Source organism: Rattus norvegicus, chromosome 19 (genome assembly GCF_021556685.1).
Source record: "Rattus norvegicus strain SHRSP/BbbUtx chromosome 19, alternate assembly SHRSP_T2T, whole genome shotgun sequence".
Lineage (NCBI taxonomy): Eukaryota > Metazoa > Chordata > Mammalia > Rodentia > Muridae > Rattus > Rattus norvegicus.
The window spans coordinates 52699751-52727734 of record NC_141552.1 but is presented as its reverse complement, the minus strand read 5'-3'; the positions used below and the strand labels follow the sequence as shown (position 1 = coordinate 52727734).

The 27984-nt window shown below is 46.7% G+C and overlaps 1 protein-coding gene and 1 long non-coding RNA gene across 3 annotated transcripts in view; one reads left to right on the top strand and one right to left on the bottom strand.

Annotated features, from left to right (window-relative positions):
- The window catches only part of Pkd1l3 (polycystin 1 like 3, transient receptor potential channel interacting), a 64876-nt gene that overhangs the window by 35346 nt on the left and 1546 nt on the right, over positions 1-27984 (bottom strand). Inside the window, exons 2-12 of the mRNA XM_087596664.1 lie at positions 26812-26922; positions 21713-21814; positions 19899-19934; positions 19424-19473; positions 17061-18533; positions 15266-15397; positions 6289-6465; positions 4071-4198; positions 3855-3981; positions 2617-2745; positions 1939-2170 (exon numbers count right to left, since the gene is read on the bottom strand). Of these exons, the coding sequence (XP_087452790.1) occupies positions 1939-2170; positions 2617-2745; positions 3855-3981; positions 4071-4198; positions 6289-6465; positions 15266-15397; positions 17061-18533; positions 19424-19473; positions 19899-19934; positions 21713-21814; positions 26812-26922 (2697 nt within the window). The remainder of the gene's footprint in view (positions 1-1938; positions 2171-2616; positions 2746-3854; positions 3982-4070; positions 4199-6288; positions 6466-15265; positions 15398-17060; positions 18534-19423; positions 19474-19898; positions 19935-21712; positions 21815-26811; positions 26923-27984) is intronic.
- On the top strand, positions 9093-27785 carry LOC147999453 (uncharacterized). Of its 2 annotated transcripts, XR_015644138.1 has the most exons (3): positions 9093-9132; positions 9264-9407; positions 26315-27785. It is a non-coding gene; the product is annotated as an uncharacterized LOC147999453 (long non-coding RNA). The 2 variants fall into 2 exon arrangements; XR_015644137.1 differs by lacking the exon at positions 9093-9132 and having other exon boundaries at positions 9172-9407.

The window sequence follows — 27984 nt, the reverse complement described above, 5'->3', positions numbered from 1 at the left end:
CGCTGCTGTGAAGAGACCCGGTGACCAAGGCAACTCTTATATAGGACAGCATTTAATTGGGGCTGGCTCACAGGTTCAGAGGTTCAGTCCATTGTCACCATGGCAGGAAGGAAGCATGGCAGCTGGAGGCAGACATGGTGCTGGAGAAGGAGCTGAGAGATATACATCTTGATCTGAAAGCAACAAGGAGAGACTGACTTCCGCAATGGGTGGAGGTTGAGCATAGGACCTCAAAGCCTACTCAGTGATGGACTTCCTCCAACAAGGCCACACCTACTCCAACAAGGCCATGCCCACTACAGCAAGGTCACACCTCCTAATGGTAGCACTTCCCATGGGCCAATCATGTTTAAATCACCACAGGAATCATTTTCTTTTCATACATACACATTTAGGTCTAAGAAATTGAAATGCACTATGAATTCTAGAAAAAAAAGAAACCATCACACATGGGCTGTGCAGTGGTTTGAATAAGGATGGCCCCTATAGGCTAATATATTTGAATGCTTGGCCATCAGGAAGTGGCATTACTTGAGAAGGATTAGGAGGTGTGGCCTTTATTGTTAGTGGGAGTGTGTCACTAGGGTGGGCTTGGATGTTTTAAAAGCCCAAGCCCCCCCCCCTTTCTCTCCCCCAGCCCCAGCTGTCTGTGGATCTGGATGAAGAACTCTCAGCTACTTCTCCAGCACCACGTCTACTATACACTGCCATACTCCCTGTCACAATGATAATGGACTAAATGTCTGAAACTCTGAGCCAGCCCCAACTAAATGCTTTCTATTTTAAGAGTTGCTATGGGGGTTGGGGATTTAGCTCAGTGGTAGAGCGCTTGCCTAGCAAGTGCAAGGCCCTGGGTTCGGTCCCCAGCTCCGAAAAAAAGAAAAGAAAAAAAAAAAAGAGTTGCTATGGTCGTTCACAGTAACAGAACACTGAAACAGTGGGAAATGCAGCTCAGTGATAAAAGTGCTTATAGAATATATATGAAGCCCTGGGTTTGATCCCCAGAACCAATAAACCCGTCATAGTGGTACAAACACTAGCATTTGAGAGACAGAGACAGGAGGATCAGAAGTTCAGCATCAACCTTGGCTATGTAGTGAGTTCGAGGCTATTTTGGGCTACATAAGACACTTAACTGACCCTGGGCTCCACTGCATAGGTAGCAATGAATAGCCTAGTAAGGGCACCAGTGGCAGGGAAAGCCCTTGGTCCTGCCAAGACTGAACCCCCAGTGAACGGGATTGTTGGGGGGGAGGGCAGTAATGGGAGGAGGATGGGGAGGGGAACACCCATAGAGAAGGGGAGAGGGAGAGGTTAGGGGAATGTTTGCCTGGAAACCAGGAAAAGTAATAACAATTAAATGTAAATAAGAAATACCCAATTTAATAAATATGGAGAAAAATATCCATAATTAAAAAATAGAGCTTTCGGGGTTGGGGATTTAGCTCAGTGGTAGAGCGCTTGCCTAGCAAGCGGAAGGCCCTGGGTTCGGTCCCCAGCTCCGAAAAAAAGAAAAAAGAAAAAAAAAATAGAGCTTTCTTAGCAGTTGAAGTGAAGTGCTTGCCTTGCAAGCAAGAGGATCAGCGTTCAGATCCCCAGATGCTACATTAATGCTGGGTGGATATGGCAACCTGCCCCAATTCTGGTCTTGGAAGGTAGAGGAATCCCTATGGAAGGTGGCTACCAGGGCTGAACATCTTGGCAAGCTCTGAGTCTGATTGAGACAACTCACTTCTAAGAATGAAGCGTAAGAGTGATTGATGAAGGTGTTTGGCATCACTGTCAGAAGCCCCCTGACTCCTCCACACTCCCTGCCCCCATTACACATGCAGGCGCTTGAAAAACACCATCGCCCATCTTAGCGGTGCACCGGCCCTGTCATGGTAAACAGCCGTCCACCACAGAGCTACACCCCTGCAGGCGTCTGATGGCCGATACCTTTCTGCCACACCTGGCCCCTCGGCAGGCTGATGTTGAGATAGAAGTGAGTGTGGCCTGGCTTGTCCTGGAAGCCCAGGTGGAGTGTCATTAGGAGGGGACTTTCTGGTTCAATGGTCACAATGAGGGTTTTCTCCAAGGAAGTGATATTCACAGTGATTGTGAAACAGTCTGTACTTGTGTTGAGGCTCGTGGGCTGAGTCTCCATGCTGGCATTTCTCCAGAGCACGATCTAGAAAGGGAGACAGTTAATCCTCCAGGTTAAGGTAGGCCTTTCTGGTTTCCTTGTAGTGATGAAGTAACAGAGTTCCTGAGACTTCTTCATTGGGTCTTAGTAAACCTGCAATTAGTGGAGGTTGTACAGTCTTAGATGGCTTCTCCTGGGATTGAGTTAGGTCTGTGCCTTTGTGAAGGTTCCTGAGATGTGTAACAAACTACTAGCCCTGACTTGAATCTCTTTTTTGTAAGGCAGGGTCTCGCTGTGTATCCTTTCTGGCATAGAGGGCTCACCAGGCAACCTAGTTGGCCTTGAACCCACAGAAATTGCTGCCTCTGCCCCCCCCCCCCACCAAGTGCTGGGGTTAAACACATGAGCCACGTACTTGGCTCCAACATGTATCGCTAAGTTGTTGTATCTTCCCATCCTCTATGCCAGCATGTCCATGGAGATACTTGTACCTCAATATCTTCTATTAAATCGTGGACTCGGATCAACTGATATTCAGAGCTCAACAGCACATTCCCGATGCTTCCCACAATGTTACTGTCGTCTGAAGTCTCAAAAGGGTTGAAAGCCAGACCTGTCACCTGCAGAGGAAGCAAATTCCAGTCCCTCCAACTGCTGGCCAAATCGACCATAAAGTAGCCACCAGCGCATTACAAGGTAGCAGTCATAAATTCAATGCTGGGCTTCCCCAGTAGTGTGTTAGATGAAGGGATGTTAAGCGTAACACTGATGAGAAACAATGAAAGCCGGGCCTGCATTTGGGGCCCTCGAAATCATTCTCACACCTTTGTTCTTTTACACCAGGGAATAAGTATTCTTCTATATGTAACACTGCTTGTGTAGTTTTTTTTTTTTTTTTACACTGGATTAGTTAAGATTCATGTAATCCCAACTTCCTCAGTAGAGAGGTTGAGATCAATTCAAATCACAACACGGAAACTTAGTGAAAGCCACCACATATCAGTTGAATGCTCCCAAGCTCCCTACTGGATTTTTTTTGAAACTCAAGAATAGCAAATTATTGCAATATATAGCTGAATCCCCAGCAATTGTCCTGCTGCTGCCTCTCAAGGACTAGGACAACAGATATCTGCCATCTAACCTAGAGATATACTAGATTGTGTGTGTGTGTGTGTGTGTGTGTGTGTGTGTGTGTGCACCTGTGTTTGTGTGCACATGCGGGCACAAAACTGCCTTTGCACATGTCTGTGCATGCGTGTGTTACATGCATTTGCGCATGTTGGTACAGGAGTTTATGCCAATGTATAGGCAGGTAGCAGCCAGAGCAGGACATTGGGTATCTTCCTTTATTGCTTTCTGACTGGGATTCTCTCAGAAATGGAAGCCTGTGGTTTGGGCTAGACTGGCTGGCCAGTGAGCTCTAATCTGCCTGTCTCTGCACCATAAAGCTGAGGTTATAGGCACACATGGCCATGCCCACACTTACAAGGCTGCTGGAGATTCAAACTCAGGTCCTCTTATTGACAGAGCATGTGTTCTTACCCATTGAGCCACTTCCCCATCTCCTATTAGATCATTTTAAAGAGGCTTTTCTCCTCTCAGAATGAAAAATAAATTAGCGCCCACGGTCTTTCCTCATCTCGCCAGCTGGTGTGCATTCTCTCCCCCTACATCCTCACAGGGCCATCACACACCAGCCGGTTCCCATCTCAGTCCAGATCATACTCACTTGAAGGTTCACTCCTGGGTGCTTATCCAAGAGCTCCTTCAGTGCTTCTGCTGATGGGAAGCCTAACCTCAAGGGTGCAGGCTCCCCCAGAGTGTAGGTGCTCAGAGGCAACGACGACACATTCTGGCTGGAAGGATTTAAATGCACATCACTTTCTGATTGCCCTCTAAAAGTCAAAATCAACATGAAACCTCCCCAGTCCTCTAGCCCGTTAACCTGCTCAACACCAGAGTAGCAGTGGGGGAGGCCAGGGTCACTGCTGACTGAGGACACAGACTCTGTTGGCAAAATGTTCTGTGGATCTCCCCCAGGGCCATCAAGGATGTCTCCAGCATGTCTTCAACCTGCATTTGGAGCGAGATTCCTTATGATCTGTGGACTGTGAGTGACACGGTTCTGATGGGGTTACAAGCAGGACAGGGATTTTGATAGTGGTATAAAGAAAGGGACACGGCTGGAGTGGACTTTGAAATTAATAGAAGTACTCGGAGTCTAACATCTTTGCATGAACTGGGGTTGGGGGGGGCAGCCAAAGGTGTTGTTGTAAAATATAAAAAATAAAAAAAGTATTGTTTGTCTTTTACTCCACTGGATCCAGCACCGCAGCACCCCAAGATAGTTGCTAGATATCTTGGCAGAAACACATCCCAGCCGCACACTTTCCTACACTCAAACCCTCACATAAAAGACACACAACACAATAATCTTTGACCCAATTGGTAAGATATAATTGCCCACATAAACATACAAAGCTAAAGAAATTGGGGTACTCTATTCTATGGGTCTCAGATGCTATCTTGATAGCATTCTCAGCTTTTTTGGTTAGTGGGAGCTAGGTGTCTTTGGGGAACATTTCAAAGGATTCACCCAATGGTTGCCTAGATGCTAGGTCACCTACAGACAACAAATGGTTATTTAGAGGGCTGATGATGGCCCAAGACAATTTGTCTCTGAACTCTCCGTAACCACTGATGTTCTGATGGGTTTATCACACTGTTTAGTGTGAGAGCTTTTGTTCAGACCCTGAGTGGTCCTCCATTCCCTTGTGTTAGTTGCTTCTTTGGGACTGGGAGTGGCAAGGTCTCCGGTATCCAGGCTGACCTCAAACTCACTCTGTAGCCGAACATCACTTGTAAATGTTGGTCCCTCTGAGTTGATCCCAAATGCGGTGTAAGCTTCGTCTATGGGGCGCTGTGGATGGAACAGAAGCGTCCTGCAGCATAGACAAGTGCTTCACCAGCTGGGCTACAGCCTCAGCACCAGGATGAGCCACTACAAACAGCTTTATTGAGGTGAAACTTCCACATGTGGTAGGACCTACCCACTCAGACTATATACGTTTCACATCTCCATAGGAAACCAATACACAATCTAGCTTTCAAATTCAATCCCCTAAAATAAACCGGTCTAGTCCGGCTTCCACAGATCTGATACTTCTGGATGTTTCACAGGTGAACACAGTAGACGGCCTTTCCTGTGACATGATGTTTCCGAGGGCTACCCATGCTGCATTGTGTGTGGTACGTGTGGCTAAATTGTCTGTGTATGGGCATGCACTTTATTTATCCACTCTCCAGATCACGCACAGTTGGGCTGTTTTCCACTTTGGGCTCCTTTTCTATCTGAGAAATCTGCATTTGAATGTGTCTTTATATGGACTTGCCTTTTTGGTTCTCTCCTGTATCTAATACCAATGAGCGGAGTTGCTGGGAGACACAGCCAGTCTAGTCTGTTTCTAACATTTGTGGGACTGCTGCACTATTTCACAACCCAATTTATGATGGATACAATTTCTCAGCCTCCTTGCTAATACTATTATTGCCTCCCCCCTCCCTCCCTCTTTCTATGTCTCCCTCTCTCCCTCCCTCATGTTTACTTAAAAAAAGAGTCAGCTCAGGCTGGCCTTAAACTCAGTGTGCTGCCGAGGATAACCTTGAACCCCTCATGTCCACCTGCCTCTGCCTCTTGAGTGTCGTCATCACAGACACCTGTGGCCACACCTGGTTTGCCCATCTCTTTTGGTGTGAATTGGCATCACCCTCTTTTTGTCCTTTCTTCCTTCCTTCCCATGCTCTGTCCTGCCAACAGTGCTTTGCTATGCAGCCCAGGCTGGCCCTGAAGTTGCTCTCCTCCTGTCTCAGCCTCCCTAGTCCGGGAACACCACTGTATCCAGCATCTTTGCGTTTTCCTAAGAGCTAAGGGTGCTCACTCCCTCACTGAGGGTTCTCGCATGCTTGGCTAAGTCAGTTTCAGTTGATTATGAAGTGAGCACACAGCAGTCTCTGCCCACGGTGGGCTGGAGAAGGAGGACCAGAGCCGTGGTTCCTCCAGCAGAATTCTCTTTGAAGCCTGGGGAGAGGCTGTACGACCGAAAGAACGAACATTGAAGAGAAAGTTCCTGACAGAGCCGGTCGCCTGCACACCGCACACCCACCTGCTCAGTATCTTGCTGGGCCATCTGATGACTGTTTTTCTTGGTTGTTAGTAGACTTCCAAGAGGCTGGAAGGGGCAGCTGACTGCCGGAGTGTGGGAGCTCCAACTGTTGTTCCTCTGAAACGGGAGCGTCAGCAGCTGCTCACTCAGATCGATGAGTAAACTGGCCACGCTGACCTGGGGATGTCAGAAAAGGGACGCCGGGAGCTGCTTGCGACTCATTCAAATTTATTTGTGCCTTCTTATAAGCAGCGCAGTATTTCCTTCCTACCCCTCCTTCCCTCCTGCTTTCCCTCTATCCCTTCCTCCTTCCTTCCATGTATGTATGTATGCATGCATGTGTGGTGCATGCACATATTCATGTGGGTGTATGTGCATCTAGAGGCCAGACTAATGTCGCGTGTCTTCATCAGTTGCTCTCTCCCATGTTTCTTTTGAGACAGGGCCTCTCTTCGACTCTGGAGTACACCAACTGGCTAGACTGGCTGACCAGCAAACTCTAGGGCTCCACCAGTCTCCACCTCTCCACCCATGGGTTTCCAGCCAGGCAGGGTCACACCTGGCTCTTACAAGGCTGCAGATGTGTGCCTGGGTTCTCAAGCGTGTGCACAGGCCCTTCACCAACAGCTTTATCCCCAGCCCCACAGTTCAATATCCGTTACAGTTCAAATGTATTTTATGAAAGGCAACATCGCCATTTGGCAGGCAAGGAAAATCTATGATTGCGTACCACCTATGGGGGAGGCTTGTGTTGAATGTCTACTGCTAAGTAGACGCGCTATTTGAGAGAACAAACCTAAGAGAGGGATGCTGGGAGAAGAGCAAACCCGGGCCAGATGCTCAGCAGGTGGGCTCATTTCGAAGGCATGGGTGGCGGCATCAAAAGCTTCAAGATACCCAGAAAACAGAGAGCAGGAAGAATTTTTTGTCTGTTTGTTGTTTTTGAGACAGGGTTTCTCTGTGTAGTCCAGGTGGTCCTGGGACTCACTCTGAACACCAGGCTGGCCTCCAATTCACAGAGATCCACCTGCCTCAGCCTCCCGAGTGTTGGGATTAAAGGCCTGTTGTGCCTCCACCTGGCAAAGGGAGACGTTCTAAGGACAAAAAAATCAGTTCTGTTTTATGTAGGCTGTTCTCATATAAAACAAGGGGAGCAAGAAAGGCTAAGAAGTCAGGGTCAGTGTGCATGCCTTAACCCCAGAACCCAGGAGGCAGAGACAGGAGGTAAAGTAAGTTCAAAGCCAGCTCAGGATGAATAGTCAGACCCTGTCTCAAACCAACCGATCAGTCACCTAACTACCCAGACGGATATGTGAGTCAAGTTTGATCGGATGGTTTCTGGATAACTACTGTAGCTACTACTATCTTTATTATGAAATGTTATTTTCTTTCAAAGTTATATTTATTACAAGCTTCTGTAAGCCAGGCAAGGTGGCCCACAGCTTTCACCCCAGCACTTTAGAAGCAGAGGAAGGGGGAGCTCTGTAAGTTTGAAGCCAGTCTGGTCTACAAAATGAGTTCTAGGACAACCATGGCTATTTGTCAGAGAAACCCGGTCTCAAAAACCAAACCAGGGGCTGGGGATTTAGCTCAGTGGTAGAGCGCTTGCCTAGCAAGCGCAAGGCCCTGGGTTCGGTCCCCAGGCCTGAAAAAAAGAAAAAAGAAGAAAAAAAAAAACCAAACCAAACAGACAAACGAATGAAAACCAAACCAAACCAAACCAAACCAAACCAAACCAAACCAAACCAAACCGAAAAGCTTCTGAAAATATCAAAGCCTGTCCACAGAGTGAATCCAAGGCCAGGCAGGGCTACACAAACAAACAAAAAAGAGGATATACAGAATTTAAAACTAAGATGCTGAACAAAACATCTGAAGTATGGATAACAGCAGCCTCAGCAATGAAGGCCTCTAACAAGGAAGGTGGGGGTGGGTAGGAGGAGGCACAGAGCCCTCCAGAGGAGGACTGAAGCCAGAGGGGCGCATCTCAATGGTGGAGCACACGCTTATGTTCAAAACCAAGTCTGAGCAGTCAACAGAAGCGAAGTCACAAACACAGCTGCAAAGACACGAGCTCATAACGGGAGGCCCAGCTTCCTTAGAAATCAGCACACTGCCTCTTTACCTGCTGGTTGATACAACTAGAGGTATTGAGAATAGGGGCTCTCAATAGAGAAAATGCCTTTATAAGATTGGTCTATAGGCAAGCCTATATGGCATTTTATTGACTAATGATTGGTGTGGGAGGGTCTGGTACATCGTGGGCAGTGCCACCCCTGGGCAGGTGACCCTACGTTGTCTAACAAAGCAGGCTGAGCCAGCCATAGAGAGTAAGACAGTAGGCAGCACTCCTCCATGGCCTCTGCTTCTGTTTCTCCTCCAGGTTCCTGCCTTGGCCTCTCCTGATGATAGAGCATAACCCATCAGCCAAATAAACCTTTCCTCCCCAAGGTGCTTTTGGTTATAGCGTTTGATTACAGCAACAGAAACCCTAACCAAGACACCTTACCTTTAAAAGACCCCCTCCCAAAAAGAGAATTGTACAAGCCCAAGGCCTTCAACTATAAAAATAAAAAATAAGTTTTTAGATATGTGGGACAAGCTGACCCATCATTTAGACGAAACAGACCAGAAAAGAAAACAAAATGCAGAAACCAGACTAAATTATGGGCACTGCTCCATGGGCCACCTGACAAAAAAAAAAAAGTCCCTGACCCCCCAGAAGCCCTGACCACCATGTACTTTTTGCTAACTCACTGTTATGATTATAGCCAAAATAGGTAACATACACATATGCCTCATTTACTCTACCAATCACATCCCTGTAACCATACATCTGCTTCTGTAAGCCTGCTTCTACTCCCCAATGCCCTATAAAAACCCGTCCCTGGTTCTGCTAGGCGCGCCAGTCTTCCAAATTGACTGGGACGCCCACAGATACCTGTGTATCCTGATCAATAAAAATCCTCTTACAGATTACAGCCTGTGGACTCGGTCTGGTCATTGGAGCTTGAAGATCTCCCTCCTGAGGAAAGATTCTCTCTGAGAGTCTTACATTATGGGGGCTCGTCCGGGATCGGAGATCCTCTGCCCAGAGACCACCGACCACCCACCGGGAGGTAAGCTGGCCAGTGTTTGTCTTGTCCTGTCTTGTCTTGCTTTGTGACTTGTTCTGTAAATGCTTAGTTACTTGGCTTGGGTCTAGACCGTTTATATTTGGGCGGGCCAGAGAAGGAGCTGACGAGCTCGGACTTCTCCCCGGCAGCCCTGGAAGACGTTCCAAGGGTGTTTGGAGCCCAGTTTTTCAGGGCTCAGCCTGTATCGGAAGGATACGTGGTTTTGGGTTGGAGGAGAGAGGAGAGAGCCGGACCCACCGAAGGATCCGGACCCTCGTCGCCTCTGTCTAAATTTTTGGTTTCAGTTTGACACCGAAGCCGCGCAGTGCGTCTGTCTGTCTGACTGTTGGAATTGTTTGTCTTCTTTGTGTCCTAAATTTCTTTAAATATCTGTGGAAATTGGTTATAGGATTCTTTGTCTTGGTCTTGTTTGTCTGGTTTGTTTTCTGTGGTATTGTCGAGTGTCTTTTTGGCTTTTGTTTCGTTTTTGGACTTTGGACAGACGACTGTGTTTAAAATCTTGGACTGACAACTGTGTTTAAAATCATGAAACTGTTTGCTTTGTCAAGGAGTTTTACTTGGTCCTCTTGGTGCTTAACTTGGAAATAATTTGCTTGAGAAAAATTGTTTTCTGCCAGGGAGTTTTATCTTTCTCTCTTGAGCCTCCTCCCCAAGGAGAGATGCCCCTCCCTTTGCTCCCCTTGTCCAGTCTAGCTGCTGTTAACAGTTGTGTATAAAGAACTCCAGGTTAGTGAGTGACCCTGTCTGAAACAGGTATTAACAAGAGCCTAAAAGCTTTACCTTAGATCCTGAAGAAAAATTCTCCCTGTTGCTTAAACATTCACAGCTTCTAAGGAAGGGACAGCACAGAATAAGAAAATATAGGGACTGAGGGTGACAAGCATGCAGGCCTGCTAGCAAGCTGCAGGCTGCGCGTGGGCAGTGGCGAAGCTCAGGCCAAGTCAGCGTAAGAGGAGTTTCAAGGTGATGAGGCCGGCCGGCTTTGACAACAAGAAGATAGCGTAGAGTTAGTGGTTGTTTTTATGAGACTTTTGGCCCTGAAAAAAATAATTCCAGTTGCTGCCTTCAGTGGCCAGACCTTCAACACTTGCTCACAGAAGGAGAGCGTTCATTAAGAGAAGTTCTTGGGCTGGGGATTTAGCTCAGTGGTAGAGCACTTACCTAGGAAGTGCAAGGCCCTGGGTTCGGTCCCCAGCTCCGAAAAAAAAGAACCAAAAAAAAAAAAAAAAAAAAAGAGAAGTTCTTTAAGGGAGCCTGCCTTATCTGCTGGCCCTATTCCAAGAGAGGAGTTGATCTCCAACATTAAGTAACCTTCCCTGTTAGTCATCATTGACATGGAGAGTGCCTTTGATCCTATCCCCACAGCAGCCAGTTCCTTCCCCTGTGGTCAAAATGCCCCAGGTTGGGGGACAGAGAAGCCCCTAAAATAGTTTCAAAAAGAATCTGCAACAAACTGTGAAGAACTTTGTTTTGCCAGTCAAAATTTAGAATTCAGGCTTTGGCTGTGGCCAAGGTCAGGATTAATGTTTTCTTTTCCATGGGCCTTTAGCCCACTGAGACAGTTTGGTAAAGGGCTGCTACTGAGGTCCTGAAAGTCCCAGGTGAACTGGTTACAATTCTTTTGTCAGCCACTTGGCATCTGGCACCCAGGTCCTAACCATCTCTCCATCCTTTTGTTATTAGTTCTTAAGTCCAGAGAGATAGTCGGTAACAGATCAGCTCCCTCTCTGCTTGCCGTTCTGTTTCACAGACACAAAGCTTGTGCTTATTTTTACAATGGCCTTTTTGTCCCAAAAAGTCCTCCTGGTTTAGCTGTGTGACTAAATGCTATTTGTCCTCTTCAGTGGACCTCTATTCTCAAGATTCTCTTGTTTTCTCACCATCCCATTTGAGATGCTTGTTAGTAACTGTTACAGGTCTTCTTTACCACTGAGAAAAGATAGAATCCTACTAGAGGCCAGAAAGAATGTTCCAGACATAGATAGAAGACCCTCACTCCTGACAGTTGACTTGAATACCCCTGAAGGTAGGAAGTGCTCCGGGTCTGCCACCAGGCTCCAAGGGTGGGTCTCCGAGGGGCTGGAAAATGCCCCACCAATCTGGCTAAGATAAAAAAAAGATATAAAGAGAAAAAGTTACAGAAATTTAAAGGGTTAAGCTAAGTTGCTGAGAGTTAGTATAAGTTACAGAAAAAATAAAGTTAAAGTGTAGTTACATAAGTAGACAGCATCTAATAGCTGTAGTGAGACTGCCCCAGGAAGAACAAGAAGGGCCTCTCCAGCAACCGGGAAGGCAAGCCTCTTGGTCCTAGAGTACTGGCTATGCGAAAAGATAGAAGGAAAGCCCGCCCAGTTGTTTTGTGAATACGGGGGCCTAACACTCTGTGCTCCTACGCCCAAATGGGCTAGTGTCCAGCAAAAGACCTTGAGTACAGGGGACTACCGACAACAAATGATACTCATGGACTACCCGAAGAACGGTGGACCTTGGCGTGGGCCGGGTATCCCACTTGTTCCTTGTGATTCCAGACTGCCCCTACGAGTCTAAACCCTGCAACCCTGCTCCCGGACCCTGACCTAGACACCCCCTTTCATGACTGTCAGCAGGTGCTCACTAAAGCACAGGGGTGACATAAAGATCTGACTGACCAGTCACCAGAGGGGGTAGATGCCATCTGGTTCATAGATGAGAACAGCTTCTTCTCGCTAGAAAAGACCGTACCTGGTGCTGCTGACCACCCTGACAGCCATCAAGTCTCAGCCCTCACCAGCAGCGTACTAGCTGTTGGGGCTGAGAGCTGGGACCTAGAGGGACACTCAGATCTTCAAAAAGCTCCCTAGACTTAAGTGATTGGGAGGTTGCTATAATGCTCACTTGAGGAGTGTGTTTTAGAAACAAGAATTTCATGTTTGCCTGTTTGCCCTGGGTTCCCTCAAAATAGGTGTAAAGATAGGCTTGATTTTTATTACAAATGATATAATATTACATATGTTAGTACTCCTAACACTTCTTGGGACTGTGCCTCAGGGATCACAATCTATATAAGTTTAAAAGTTCTAAAAGACCTTGGTGTATAGGTTCAGATAGTGTCCAGATTAGAATCCTGATGCTAAAGACTTAATAAGACACAAAAGAGAGTTAAAAATTATTTAAGGCTATCTAGGTGCTACAAGGGCAGCACAAGGACATCTGCTGTTGCCCTATAATACAAGGCTTATAGAAAAATTCAAAACTGCCATTGACTCAGATATAAAAAAAATAAAAAAGACTTTTTAGCTGACCTCCAAGAACACCTAACCTCCCTCTCAGAGGTAGTCCTTCAAAATAGAAAAAGATTGGACCTGATATTCCTTAAAGAAGGAGTCTGTGTGCTACACTAAAAGAAAAATGTTGTTTCTATACAGATCAGACAAGAATAATAAGAGATATAGTCTTTCAGTCATTCAAACTTTTGTGCTGAGACAACAGTATCAGATGGTGAAACAACAAAAAACAGAGGTACCTTAACCAAGTTGAGTGGAAGATTCCACTCAAGGACAAAAAGAAAATGGGGGAATAAAAGACCCCCTCCCAAAAAGAGAATTGTACAAGCCCAAGGCCCTCAACTATAAAAATAAAAAATAAGTTTTCAGATATGTGGGACAAGCTGACCCATCATTTAGACGAAACAGACCAGAAAAGAAAACAAAATGCAGAAACCAGACTAAATTATGGGCACTGCTCCATGGGCCACCTGACAAAAAAAAAAAAAAAGTCCCTGACCCCCCGGAAGCCCTGACCACCATGTACTTTTTGCTAACTCACTGTTACGATTATAGCCAAAATAGGTAACATACACATATGCCTCATTTACTCCACCAATCACATCCCTGTAACCATGCATCTGCTTCTGTAAGCCTGCTTCTACTCCCCAATGCCCTATAAAAACCCGTCCCTGGTTCTGCTAGGCGCGCCAGTCTTCCAAATTGACTGGGACGCCCACAGATACCTGTGTATCCTGATCAATAAAAATCCTCTTACAGATTACAGCCTGTGGACTCGGTCTGGTCATTGGGGCTTGAAGATCTCCCTCCTGAGGAAAGATTCTCTCTGAGAGTCTTACACCTTCTTGTCCCTTTTCTTGCTTTTAAAATTGGCAAAACAAACAAAAACTTCAAAAAACAAAAGCAAAACAAAACAAAAACAACAATAATAAGAAAAAAACAAGGGGTTGGGGATTTAGCTCAGTGGTAGAGCGCTTGCCTAGCAAGCGCAAGGCCCTGGGTTCGGTCCCCAGCTCAGAAAAAAAGAAAAAACAAAACAAAACAAAACAAAAAAAACCCCAAACACCAGAGAGTGTGGGGCCATAGTGTGGAAATGAAAGCAGTATCTTTTAGGAGACTAATTTGCCCATAAAAGTGCATCATCACTTCCACATGGTGCTGCGTATGTTCAGAATTATTTGAGTAAGTACTCAATGTTTTTACAAGGATGAACCGAGGTAGGCTGTTTCCACGAATGAACAAAATATCTGGATAACACTGGTCAGTTAATCTATGCAGACAGTCGTGGAAAAAATACCTGTGGCAATGTGTTAAATTAAAAGAGATCAAAGTCTCTGGGCAGTGGTGGCGCGCACCTTTAATCCTAGCACTTGGCAGACAGAGGCAGGCAGATCTCTGAGTTTGAGGCCATCCAGGTCTGCAAAGTGAGTTCTAGGACAGCCAGGGCTACACTGAAAAAGCCAAAACCAAAACCAAAACAAAGCAGCAAAACAAAACCCCAAATCAAGATGGGGTATCAAGATGTCTGCATACTTTAAATTCCCATTTTATTTATTTATTTATTTATTTGTTTGTTTATTTATTTATTTATTTATTTATTTATTTATTTATTTATTTATTTTGGTTCTTTTTTTTCGGAGCTGGGGACCGAACCCAGGGCCTTGTGCTTCCTAGGCAAGCGCTCTACCACTGAGCTAAATCCCCAACCCCTTAAATTCCCATTTTAAAGAGCTTGTGGCTTAGGGAGGAGCATGTGGTTCTGCACAGCCCGTGATGGACAGTGGAGGCAACAATCACACCCCACTGCGAAGATCTGCAAGGGCAAAGGGGTGAGTGTGGGGGCTGTTTCCTCACAATCGTATTTTCTCTGCCTTGATTTGCTTCCTATGAACTTACTATTTGTGTAATTGAGAAACCCAGACGGAGTCGAGATGTGGCTGTCTTGGAAGTGCTTTTTAGCATGCATGAATCCCCGGGCCTGAATGGGTGTGCTGGGTGCATTAGTGCATGTCTGTTATCTTGGAACTGGGTGATGCAGGTGGGAGGGTCAAGAGTTTAAGGTTGTCCTTGGCTACATAACAACCTAGAGACAAGCCTGGGACACATGAGAGCCTGTCTCAAAATAGAAAAAGTAAAAACAAACAATGCTCCCAGCCAACACACAAAGACCCAAACCAACCAACCAAAAGCAGCAAAACCCCAGAGACATGTTTATTGTGTAAAATAGACAGGAGAACATAGAGTTTTTTTACGCTACCACCTTTTTATACATACAAAGCAGAACGATTGGTTATGGGGAAGTGATGCCATCAAGCACGCATGCTGAAAACCAAAAGGTCAGAAGCATCCAGATTTCGAAGCCTGTCCCAAGACCACTGTATCTACGACAAGCTGTGCTTTGCAAACCGTGACTCTGTGAATACCAATGTCTGTCAGCACACTCACTCGCTTCAGACTTAAAAATACTCAGCTCGGTTTCCATCAGGAACTTTCATGATGCCCAGTTCTGTAGGGGGCACAACCTCCCCATTGTCTCTTCCCTACCTGCTGCTGTGTCACCTCCCCCTCTCTGCTTACCTGAGCTGATGTGGAAGATGTTGGCAGGAAGTCTCTCAGCCTCTGGAGGATGCTGCAAGCTTTCTGAAATTCACTGTGAGCTTGAGAAGCAGGATTTGCTAGGATCAGCTTCCCTGCTGTCTCCTCTATGACCTGCTGGGGAGAGAAGATTGTCGGGCTGGAGAGATGGCTCTGTAGGCGAATCCACAGGACGGAAGGCCAGAACTGATTCCTAACCTCCAGGCTGTTCTCTGACCCCCACGTGAGTGACGTGGCATGTGCACACCCATTCTCCCAGAAACACAAACACATGAAGGTAATGAAAACTTAAAAGATAACATTTTATCAAAATTATTTGTACAGAATTATTTTCATGTATTTGGAGTTTGGTATACCATGTTAATGAACACTGGTCGAGGATAATATTCTAAGTTTCATGAACTACAGGTTCCAAAAGAGTTTTAGGGAGAATCCCTGCTAGTGGGTGGAATTGATTTCCACTTCCCTCGTACATGAGAGAAGACGAATAAGAATTTTATGGAACAAATAGGATGAGGTTGCTGGTAAGATTATAGGAATGAGTTCACAGAGAGCTTACCTAGAAATACAAGGTTCCAAGTTCAAGACTCAACAATGGGGGAAAGAGTTCATGTTCAAAAGGGAACACAAGCTAGACCACCTCCTCAGCACACCATCCCCCTGGGTCACGTGGTTCAATGGACTATTCCTGACTTCCTGGAAGAGGTCACTCATAGACACTCATAGACAGACCCTAGACCTTATTGTGGCTTTGACTGACTGAGGTGCAAATACGATGAAGATGCGGGGGGCGGGGGGGCTGCAGCTGCCACCCCATGACCCACTGGAAGCTGGAATTTCCGGATGCTATCCTAGCTATAGGCAGCTGCACAGACACATACCAGAGTGTAACCTGGGCCACATTGTGGTATATCTTAATATTTATGTAGCTCAGGCTGGCCTTAAATTTACAATCCTCCTGCCTCAGTCTGCAGAGTGCTGGGATAAAGGTGTGTGCTATATCATGTGCCTGTGTCTAGTTATCTCACTGTTGCACACTTACCTTGACTTGGGCAATGCCGGTAAATTCTCTTAACGGCTCCAGCGATTTATCTATAAACACTTCCCTTCCGGATATTCACTCTACGTTTCTAGCTTCTGTTTATTTAAGGAAGCGAACCAAATTCCATCCCATTAAGCTTTCGCGGCTGGTCCTTCCCTGGTGGAAGACGGTGCTGGGACAAGTGTGAATCTCTAGCTTCCATCACTACCGGAAGCGGAGCAAATGGGATGTTTTAATGGGAAAGAGCTGGGCTGCATATGAGTAGGGTTTGAATTTGTAACAGTAGGAGTGGGGAATGGGATTCTTGCCAGTCACTTGTCTCCGTGGCTTTACCTTTTCTCTGGAACCTCTGGCACAGTGGGAGCAGGCTAGCAGAGGTCCTTCACCGGCCAACGGTGAATAGGTGAGTCCTAAGTCAAAATGGGCCACCAAGTACTGCAGTGGGCACTCAACCCACTGGGAGAAATAGTCTTGGGCTCAGTTCATTTTGCTTTTAGTGTACGGTCCTCCTGGGAGGTAAGAGGGTAAGAGGATTTTTAAAATCCTAACCCTGGGGATGTCGTGATAGAAAGACACAGGGGCTCTTTTCATGACTATTTTTTCAACACTGATGATTGAACCTGGGGTCATGCACATGCCAGGACAGTGTTTTACCACTCAGCCACATCCTTAGACCTGTAAGTGCTTTTTCAGTGTCATGAAGCTACCCAGTTATCTTCTCTTTTCCAGACTTGCCTGATTGGTTGAACTCTGAAATGACATCTGTGGATGGGTGGAGATGACTCCTGGGGGGGAGTCTTCCTTTGCATTTAAAGTGATGTCTGCCAAAGATCTTCCTGTAGGTATTGTGGATTCAAGCCTGGTGACCTCTGTTATCACTGGCCATGGTGGGCTGTTTGGTACTGGTGTGTCTGATGTCACCTGTAGTGGACTACTGCTGGATGCAGGTGTGTCTGATGTCACCTGTGGTGGGCTGCTGGATGCAGGTGTGTCTGATGTCACCTGTGGTGGGCTGCTGGATGCAGGTGTATCTGATGTCACCTGTGGTGGGCTGCTGGATGCAGTTGTGTCTGATGTCACCTGTAGTGGACTACTGCTGGATGCAGGTGTGTCTGATGTCACCTGTGGTGGGCTGCTAGATTCATGTGTGTCCGATGTCACCTGTGGTGGGCTGCTGGATGTAGGTGTGTCCGATGTCACCTGTGGTGGGCTGCTGGATGCAGGTGTGTCCGATGTCACCTGTGGTGTGATGCTGGATGCAGGTGTGTCTGATGTCACCTGTAGTGGACTACTGCTGGATGCAGGTGTATCTGATGTCACCTGTGGTGGGCTGCTGGATGCAGGTGTGTCCGATGTCACCTGTGGTGGGCTGCTGGATGTAGGTGTGTCCGATGTCACCTGTGGTGGGCTGCTGGATGCAGGTGTGTCTGATGTCACCTGTGGTGGGCTGCTGGATACAGGTGTGTCTGTTGTCACCTGTGGTGTGATGCTGGATGCAGGTGTGTCCGATGTCACCTGTGGTGGGCTGCTGGATGCAGGTGTGTCCGATGTCACCTGTGGTGGGCTGCTGGATGCAGATGTGTCCGATGTCACCTGTGGTGGGCTGCTGGATGCAGGTGTGTCCGATGTCACCTGTGGTGGGCTGCTGGATGCAGGTGTGTCTGATGTCACTTGTGGTGGGCTGCTGGATGCAGGTGTGTCTGATGTCACCTGTGGTGGGCTGCTGGATGCAGGTATGTACGATGTCACCTGTGGTGGACTGCTGCTGGATGCAGGTGTGTCTGATGTCACCTGTGGTGGGCTGCTGGATGCAGGTGTGTCTGATGTCACCTGTGGTGGGCTGCTGGATGCAGGTGTGTCTGATGTCACCTGTGGTGGACTGCTGGATGCAGGTGTGTCTGATGTCACCTGTGGTAGACTGCTGGATGCAGGTGTGTCTGATGTCACCTGTGGTGGACTGCTGCTGGATGAAGGTGTGTCCGATGTCACCTGTGGTGGACTACTGCTGGATGCAGGTGTGTCTGATGTCACCTGTGGTGGACTGCTGCTGGATGCAGGTGTGTCTGATGTCACCTGTGGTGGGCTGCTGGATGCAGTTACTACTGATGTCACCTGTGAGCTTCTGGTTGGGGATGTTATTGTCATCTTGTGTGTGGCTTTTGGAAGTACTGAAGAAACTGGGTCGATGGGGAAGCACAGTATCTCAGACTGAAAGATAAAAACATGTAAAGGAAGAGGTTGAACCTTAATTTAAAAAAGCACAGTAGCATTGGCGCAGTATTCTCTCTTCCCTTTGGGACCCACGTGTTCTTTAGGACACAGCCTGCATGCAGCTGTCAAACACCTCTGAGAGAACATGATTTCACACACTGAGGGCAATGGATTTATTGCCCATCATTTAATAACTTATTAAACACCTACTGGGTGCTAGGCTGAGAAGGGAATTTCACTTCATCTTTGTCTTTTTTTTTTTTAAGATTTATTTATTCATTTAACGTATGAGTACACTGTAGCTGTCCTCAGACACACCAGAAGAGGGCATCGGATCCCATTACAGATGGCTGTGAGACACCATGTGGGTGCTGGGAGTTGAACTCAGGACCCCTGGAAGAGCAGTCAGTGCTCTTAACCACTGAGCCATCTCTCCAGCACTATCTTTGTCTTTTTTATACTGCTAGAAACACTTCTCCAGTTGACATGGGATCAAAGAAACCAAGCAATTTAGATGGGTTCTAACAGGTCACCATGCAGACTCTGAAGGGAAGGCAGCTGTACTGATTGTTGCCTTCCTGACCCTCTGGTCCTTCTCCTTCTCTCTGATTTCCAGAGCTTACCTTATTGCCCCTGTTTCTAAAGGCAGCTACAAGTTCTCTGAATGAATCAGAGGGGAAAACAGACAGCCGCAAGGAGGTGGCCAGGGCATCTGCACGAGACCCAGAGACCGGTGGCTAGGATCTTCTTCAGGTTACCCACTAGCCCAGCTCTGCCATGTGCTTTCCTTTCTAGAAAGCTCTCTAAGAGACAATAAAACCCTGGCAGGACCCATCAGACAGCAGAGAGCTGAATACTTCCCACGTGTCTTGTGACACAGTACTTACCAGCTCAGGAGGGGCGGGTGGGTGGCACATGGATAACGGGGGACCATCGCCTAGAAAAATAAGAGAGCAAAGCCGCATGTGAGTAACTTGAAACAATTTGGAAAATGAAGCTGATCAAAAATACACTTTATGGGGTTGGGGATTTAGCTCAGCGGAAGAGCGCTTGCCTAGCGAGCGCAAGGCCCTGGGTTCGGTCCCCAGCTCCGAAAAAAAGAAAAAAGAAAAAAAATACACTTTATGAAATTCTCAAAGAATTGATAAAAGCGTTGTTTTTAAAAAGTCATGAAAAAAAATCACTGCTTTAGAGGGCTGGGTTTTCAGCCCGGTTGTAGAACATTTGCCCAGCATCCATGAGACCCTAGATTCAACCTCCAGTACTGTCAGGGGAAAAAGTGTTAGTTGAGTAATAACCCACAGATTGTACTAATAAAATCTTGGAGGGGGTGAGTATTTAGCTCAGTGGTAGATCACTTGCCTAGAAAGCTCAAGTCCCTGGGTTCGGTCCTCAGTTCTGAAAAAAAGAAAGAAAAGAAAAGTTCTTAAAATCTTGGGTGTGAGGGTAATGAGGTCTGTTAACTGGATTAAGGAGTTCTAAATTCTTTAGTTTATTACTAGTGTGGGAGGTTCAATGCCTCTGTAGGGCTGGCTCTTTTTACTCACGCTTTCACGGGTTCTAGAAACGGAACCCAAGTTACCAAGCCTGCACAGCATGCACCTTTACCACCTGAGCCATCTCACCTGTCCTTTTTATTTTGTAGTGTGTGTGTGTGTGTGTGTGTGTGTGTGTGTGTGTGTGTTTATGTGCACTTGTCCTTGCAAGAGTCTTTCTCTCATCTCTGACCTCAAGAATAATTGCTAGATCCACTGTAAACCTGTCCCAGTTTTACCCTCTGTCTGGTGCCCTCTCTAATCATCCAGCATGGGTATAGCCTGTGGTAATTTGAATGGCTATGCCACATGTTTGAATGCTTGGCCCATGGGGAGTGGCACAGTTAGGGGGTGTGGCCTTGTTGGAGGAAGTGTGTCACTGTGGGGGTGGACTTTGAGGTCTCCTATACTCAAGCCAAGTCCAGTGTTAGAACACAGTCTCCTGGCTGCCTTCATATAAATATGCAGAACTCTCTGCTCCTCCAGCACTGTGTCTGCCTGCATTCTGACATGCTTCATGGCATGTTGATAATGGACTGAAGCTCTGAAACTCTAAGCCAGCTTCAAGGAAATGTTTTCTTTTATAAGAGTTGCCTTAGGGGTTGGGATTTAGCTCAGCAGTAGAGCACTTGCCTAGCGAGCACAAGGCCCTGGGTTCGGTCCCCAGCTCTGAAAAAAAGAAAAGAAAGAAAAAAAAGAGTTGCCTTAGTCATGGTGTCTCTTCACAGCAATAAAACCTTAAGACATAGACCAAAGTGTTTCCAAGCAAATGCATCTTTCCCAATTAGCATTTGTCCTTAAATGAGAGAGAGAGAGAGAGAGAGAGAGAGAGAGAGAGAGAGAGAGAGTGAATTTTGCAAGAATTTTTATTTTAGGAAAGAATTATTTTATAATAGAAATTTTGTGAGAAAAAATAATGCTTTTCACTGTGAAATGTATAAAAAGACAAAGTCGTACTAAGAAAATAAATACAGCTGGATGTGGTGGGGGCGTGCTTGTTACCCAGCATCTGAGGGGCTGAAGCAGGAAGACTCAGATTGTATAGTGAGACTCAAAAAAGAAGAGGAATGCAGTTTGTATATAAAATTGAGGGCCAGGGAGATGGCTCTGTGGGTAAAGTACTTGCTGTGAGAGAACCTGAGTTCAGACGTGAGACCTGTGTGAATGCTGGGCATGGTGGTACTCAGGGCGTGCTGCTCTGTCACCCCAGTGCTGAGGGAGAAACGTGGAGATCACCAGAGCTGACTGGCCAGTTAGGCTGGCCCAAGTGATGAGCTTGGAGGGAGACCTCTGTCTCAAAAGATATGGTGCAAAGCAGTAGAAGGAGATTTATGGTTCATACACACACACACACACACACACACACACACACACACACACACGGGGGGGGGGGACGACAACAAAACAAAGGATTGGTCTGTGTGGCTCTGTTAAAGAGCACTTGCCTAACATACACAGAGCTCCAAGTGTAATAGACAGCACCACATAGAGAAGGTCTCCATCCTTTTGCATTGAGATCAGATACTCAGACACAAATAGGTGCTTCCTTGACTCCCAATACAATAACTCATTTGGATTTAGCTCAGCTCCAGGAACCTCCAGGGATGATTGGACCACACACTTAGAGAAGGGACACATTACCTGGGATCATGTGTCTCTCTAACTCAGCTCCTCTTTTTTTCATGGGTTTCCAAGGATCAAGCTCGTTTCTCCAAATGTTGGCACCTTGAGGGGGGACTGCGACTGTGTGGAGACAACACAGAGGTGTATCTGTTAGTTATGGCTTTGGCTGTAAGCTCACAGATAGTCATCACACACACACATACATACACACCATCAGGAAAACACAAAGATTATCGATCATTTCCTTTAAATAACAGCATGGAGATTCTGAAGTAGCTCCCATAGCCATATCTTACCGTATACTACTGGGCATCTAAAATTGGGTCTAATTAGGCCAACACGTGAGCATCAGAGGGTTAAACTACTTGTGTGAGAAGACATGCTGCGCAAATCATCTTCCGATGTGGTTTTGTAAATCTGGTGGTAGAACTCAGGGTCCAGAAACAGCAGGCGTGGCTTTTGTGTGGTCCAGGCCCCCAGCACTTCACTGCTGATTCATACTCAGTCCAAAACTGACAGTCTGGAATGCTTCATTCCCTACACACATACACACAGGTCTGTCACACATGCAAACTGAACGACACTGTCACAGAACCACACTGGCTACACCTCAACTTAAAATTAGGACTACAGTCTTCCTCAGCCTGTATCCGCACTGCCTGGCAGTCAGCAGTGTGTCTGGTCTAGGTGCCACCATTCTTGCACGACTCTTTTTGACATCCTTACTCAGCCTCCAACCACCAGGAGCGTTTTATATCCTCTTTGGGGCAGATGACAACTTGTCTTTCACTTTATTTTAGTGTGTGTGTGAGTGTGTGTGAGTGTGTGTGTGTGTGTGTGTGTGAGAGTGTGTGTGGTGTGTGTGTGTGGTTTGTGTGTGGTGTGTGTGTGTGAGAGTGTGTATATGTGTGTGGTGTGTGTGTGAGAGAGTGTGTGTGTATCTGTGTGGTGTGTGTGTGGTGTGTGTGTGTGAGAGTGTGTATATGTGTGTGGTGTGTGTGTGTGAGAGAGTGTGTGTGTATCTGTGTGGTGTGTGTGTGAGAGTGTGTGTGTGTGTGGTTTGTGTGTGGTGTGTGTGTGTGAGAGTGTGTGTATGTGTGTGGTGTGTGTGTGTGTGTGAGAGTGTGTGTGTGTCTGTGTGGTGTGTGTGAGAGTGTGTGTGGTGTGTGTGTGTGTGTGAGAGTGTGTGTGTGTCTGTGTGGTGTGTGTGAGAGTGTGTGTGGTGTGTGTGTGTGGTGTGTGTGTGTGAGAGTGTGTGTGTATGTGTGTGGTGTGTGTGTGTGTCTGTGTGGTGTGTGTGTGAGTGTGTGTGTGAGAGTGTGTGTGTGGTGTGTGTGTGTGTGTGTGTGTGTGTGTGTGTGTGTTGGGTTGGATGTGAATTTTGTTTAAAAGGATTAGGAGGCATGGTGTTGCTGGAGAAAGTGTTTCACTGGGGATGTTGAAGTTCCAAAGCCCACACAGTTAGCTCTCTCTCTTTGCCTGTGCTTGTGCACCAGATGTGAGTTCTCAGTTTCTGCTCTAGCCGCCTGTCACCATGCCAACCAAAACAACAAGGACAAGAAGCCAGCAGCTTTCATTACCTTTGGAACCACACTTCTGATTCTTTCCTGATCTTGAGCAAAATTATTTTGAGAAATTTATTACATAGTTCAAGGCTTCATTCTTATCTTGGGGGATCACTTTGTAAAGTTCTTGATTCAGGTGTTCTACTGTCTTTTTTGTTTCATTTGTGCTGATAGAGTATCACAGACTCAGTAACTTATGAAGGGCAGAAGTTTAGGGTTGGGGGTGCGGCTTGGTGTTGGGTGCTGCTTGGTTAGTGTGAACAAGACTCCGGATTGTACTAAAGCACAGGAAAAAAGGAAAAAAGAAGAGAAGAGAAAAATAAGTAAAAGGAGAAAGAAAAAAACAGGAATTAAATCTTCTCAGTTCTGGAGCTGGAAAGGTCTAAAATCATGATGTCTGGTGAGGGGTCAGGGGGAGAGAACAGTTGTGGCCTCACATGAAGACAGAGGACGAGGCATATCACCAAATAACAGTTACTAGGGAGGGGACCTGGTGGCCTAGGAACCTCTAAAAGGTACCACTTGTTAGACTCTCCTCAGCAGTGGCTGGACTTTGGAGTGATGCACTTGATACCCAAGGTCCCCCTTGGACACAAGGGTTGGGTGGACTGTATTCGTAGAGTCCAAAGCCAAGAATTCTTGAGTTTCCAAACACTCAACACTCATTCAAAACTCATGTCCATATCATCCATAGGCTACATTAACTAAGTGTTGCTTTTTTTTTTCTGGGCAGTGGTGGTGCACGCCTTTAATCCCAGCACTGGGGAGGCAGAGGCATCCAGGCCTACACAGAGAAACCCTGTCTCTGCTTTTGTCACACGGAGCAGACTCTGGTAAACAGTCTTCTGCAGTGACCACAGGTGACTCACAATGGTAATATAGCTGGGGAACATTAGGGAGGCCGTTTGTGCTGAGGAAACAATGGCTGCTGACTTGGGAGAGTTTCAGCCTTATTGCCCTGGCCTCATTAACAGTGGCCAGCTGCAACATAAATATGGAAGTGAACATCCCAAGGCACTGGGAAGAGTGAGAACTGGAGGCTTGAAGCCAGGCTTTACTTCACTGAGACACATTTACTACTCTTCTTTGAGGAAGGTGGTTGTGGCGGTTTGAATATGCTTGGCCCATGGAAAGTGGCACTATTAGGAAGTGTGGCCTTGTTGGAAAAGGTGTGGTCTTGTTGAAGAAAGTGTGTCACTGTGGAGGTGGGCCTTGAGGGCTCCTAATGCTCAAGCTCCACCCAGTGCAGAAGAGGTAGCATTCTCCTGGCTGCTTGTGGAAGCTAGTCTCCTCCTGGTTACTTTTGTGTCATAATGTAAAATGCTTGGTTTCTGCAGCACCATATCTGCCTAGATGCTGCCATGCTTCCTACAATGATGATAATGAACTGAATCTCTGAACCTATAAGCCAGCCCCAATTAAATGGTGTCCTTTGTAAAAGTTGCCTTGGTCGTGATGTCTTTTCACGGCAGTGGTACCCTAACTAAGACAGTAGTCTTTCTATTTGGGACAGAGCGATGGTGCAACAAATTCTGCTTTTGTTAGCCACAACGACTTCTTATGCTACTGTTCTTATGCTACTAAGAACGCATTGGTAAGTTTGAGAAACATGCTGAAGTGGCTGGGCTTGTTGGCACACACCTTTAATCCCAGCACTCTTAGAGTAGAGACAGGAAGATCTTCCTGAGTTTGAGACCAGCCCACTCTAAAGAGTTAGTTCCATGACAGGTAGAGCTATAAAGCAGGATGAAATGTCTGTCTAGATTGTCTGCCATATTGCAAGGACTTCATGAATCCACTGGGCCATTCTTTCGGCTGTGGCAGCCATCTTCCAGCAACTCACCAAAATGACGAACACAAAGGAAGGAGGAGAGGCACTCGGTCTATGCTCTCTAGGCCTTTAGGAAACATGGAGTCGTTCCTTTGGCCACACACTTGAGAACCTACAAGAAGGGTGATGTTGTAGACATCAAGTGAATGGGCACAGTTCAGAAAGGAATGCCCCTTAAGTGTTACCAAAACCGGAAGAGTCTACAATGTCACCCAGTGTGCCATGGGCATCATTGCAAACAAGCAAGTTGGGGTTGGGGATTTAGCTCAGTGGTAGAGCGCTTGCCTAGCAAGCGCAAGGCCCTGGGTTCGGTCCCCAACTCCGAAAAAAAAAAGAAAAAGAAAAAAAAAAAAAAACCAAGCAAGTTAAGGGCAAGATTCTGGCCAAGAGGATCAATGTGCGGACTGAGCACATCTCTTGAAGAGCAGAGACGGCTCCCTGAAGTGGGTGAAGGAGAAGGATCAGAAGAAAAAGGAAGCCAAAGGGAAGGGCACCTGGGTTCAGCTGAAGCGCCAGCCTGTGCCACACAGAGAAGCGCACTTTGTGAGGACTAACAGGAAGGAGCCTGAGCTGCTGGGGCCCACTCCATACAGATTCACGGCCTAATGGACAAAAGGGAAATAAAGGACCCAACTGGAAAAGGAAAAAAAAAAAAAGAATCCACTGGGCCAAGGCTAAATGCTTTACAAAGGCAGATGCCACTGCCAGGGGTAGTTAAAAATGGCAGGTATGTGGAGAGTTAGCTTGGTGGGTGTGTACACCTCTAAAAGAGGACCTGAGATTGAGTCCCAGCACTCATGTCAAGAGCTCACATCTACCTATAACTCCAGCTTCAGTGGGACTCCAATGCCTCTGGCCTCTATGGGAACCTGAATTCATGTATTCTTGTGCACATATATAGAAATGACAGTCATGCCAACACACACACACACACAGAGACACACACACACACAAACATACACACAGAGACACAGACACACATACATACACACATACACACACACAGACACAGACACACAAACACAAACATACACACAGAGACGCAGACAGACAAACATACACACACACACACACACACACACACACACACACACACACACACACACGGACTGACCATCCTGATCTTCCAGATGCAGGGAAGCATACTTCTTAGAGCTCATGGCCTCTGGTCTTCTCGTTTTCCTATGCCACGGTCTCATTTCTTTTCCCATTTTGCCTCTACAGCCCAGTGCTGATCAGACAAGGAGGGAGCATCGGGACAGCAGAAGCTACGAACTCAGTTTCTCCTTCACTTCAACCAGGTCGACCATGGGAGTTCATCTAGTAGCTAGTGTGGTGGGTTGAAGACATCACCCACTCCAAGGGGCAGTTTCTTGGGCTGTCCAGTGTCATCAGACAAGAAACTGCAGGCTGGAGGGATGACCCGGAGGCAAAAGACGCCTGCCACTAAGCCTGATGGCCAGAACCCACATGGTAGGAGAGAACCGGCTCCCACAAGTTGACTTCTTACCTCCATAGGTGTCCTGTGACACCTGTGCCAACCCCCCATTCCCCCCAATTCCCACAGGCACACCGAGCAAGTTAAAAAAAGATAGCTAAAAATAGAAATTCTTATATCTGCCCTACGGTGATTACAGACTATTTAAAGTAAATCCTCTCGCGTGCATTCCTTATGCAGAATCAGTTTTTGGAACTAAAGTCCATGCAGTTCAGTTACTCACCAGCCTGGCAGATGAAATGATGCTTCTTTAAGCACTGGTCCCATCTCGGGAAGAAAGCGTTAGAGCGCTTGACCACGGAAGTGCACTCGTCTGGCTTTTTGGCAGCGGCTCCTGGAGGGGCACCAGACTCAGTTAAATCTCATTCTTCAGAGTCAGACGAGGGAGGTGGCTCAGTGGGCAAAGCACTTGCTGGGCAAGTGTGAGGACCCGAGTTCAAATCCCCGGAGCTCTACCATGTAGAGCGAGGCATGGTATCCCATTTCTGTAATCCCAGTGCTCTTAGGTGAGATGGGAGGTGGAGGAAGGAGAATCCCAGAGGCCCGTGGGACCTGGGGTATGCTGAGGCCGACAACAATAGAGACCTTGCCCCAAACAAGGTGGGAGGTGAGGAGATACACCTGAGTTTGCTACCCGGCCTCCACACACGCACTGTGGCACTGATGTGCACGTATATACTCAGTACAAAAGCCCAGTTTGTCGGCTTCCAGCAAATGAGAACTTATGACTTCCCTGCGTATTATAGATTACTCTTCAATATTCGGATATTTAAAATCATAGCTCTTAACATTAATTACTTAGACATTAATGGAGAAATGATGATATGATAATTTCTTTGATTTATTTATTTGCTAAAACTGCAGATTATGGTACCCAATTTTGTAAGAAAGACAATAAATGGGTAATTTCTCTCCTGGCTTCTGTTTAGGAAATCTGGAGGCAAAAGTAACAAAGAAAGTCACAGTAAAAGTTTTTTTTTTCCTCTTTAGAATCTTATATAACACCAGCTGTTTGTATACCTGGAAAGCCAACACTCAGAGGCTGAGACAGGGGGATTGAGAGTTTGAGACTAGTCTAGGCTGAATACCAAATTTCAGAACACCTTGCATTATATAAAGCAAAACTGTCTCACATACAAAACAAAACTGAACAAAAATCCCAACTACTCCAATGAAATAAAGCGAAATAACACCACACAGGAAGACTGTTGACTGTTACACACATGAAGTAAGTTTTAGAAAGGCTCCGACGAAAAGCCCATTGCCCCGGGTCAGAGGTGGCTCACACCTTTAATCCCAGCACTCGGGAGGCACAGGCAGGCAGATCTCTGTGAGTTCAAGACCTGGAACATGGTCTACAAAGCACGTTCTAGGAAACCCCGTTTCGGGGGTGGGG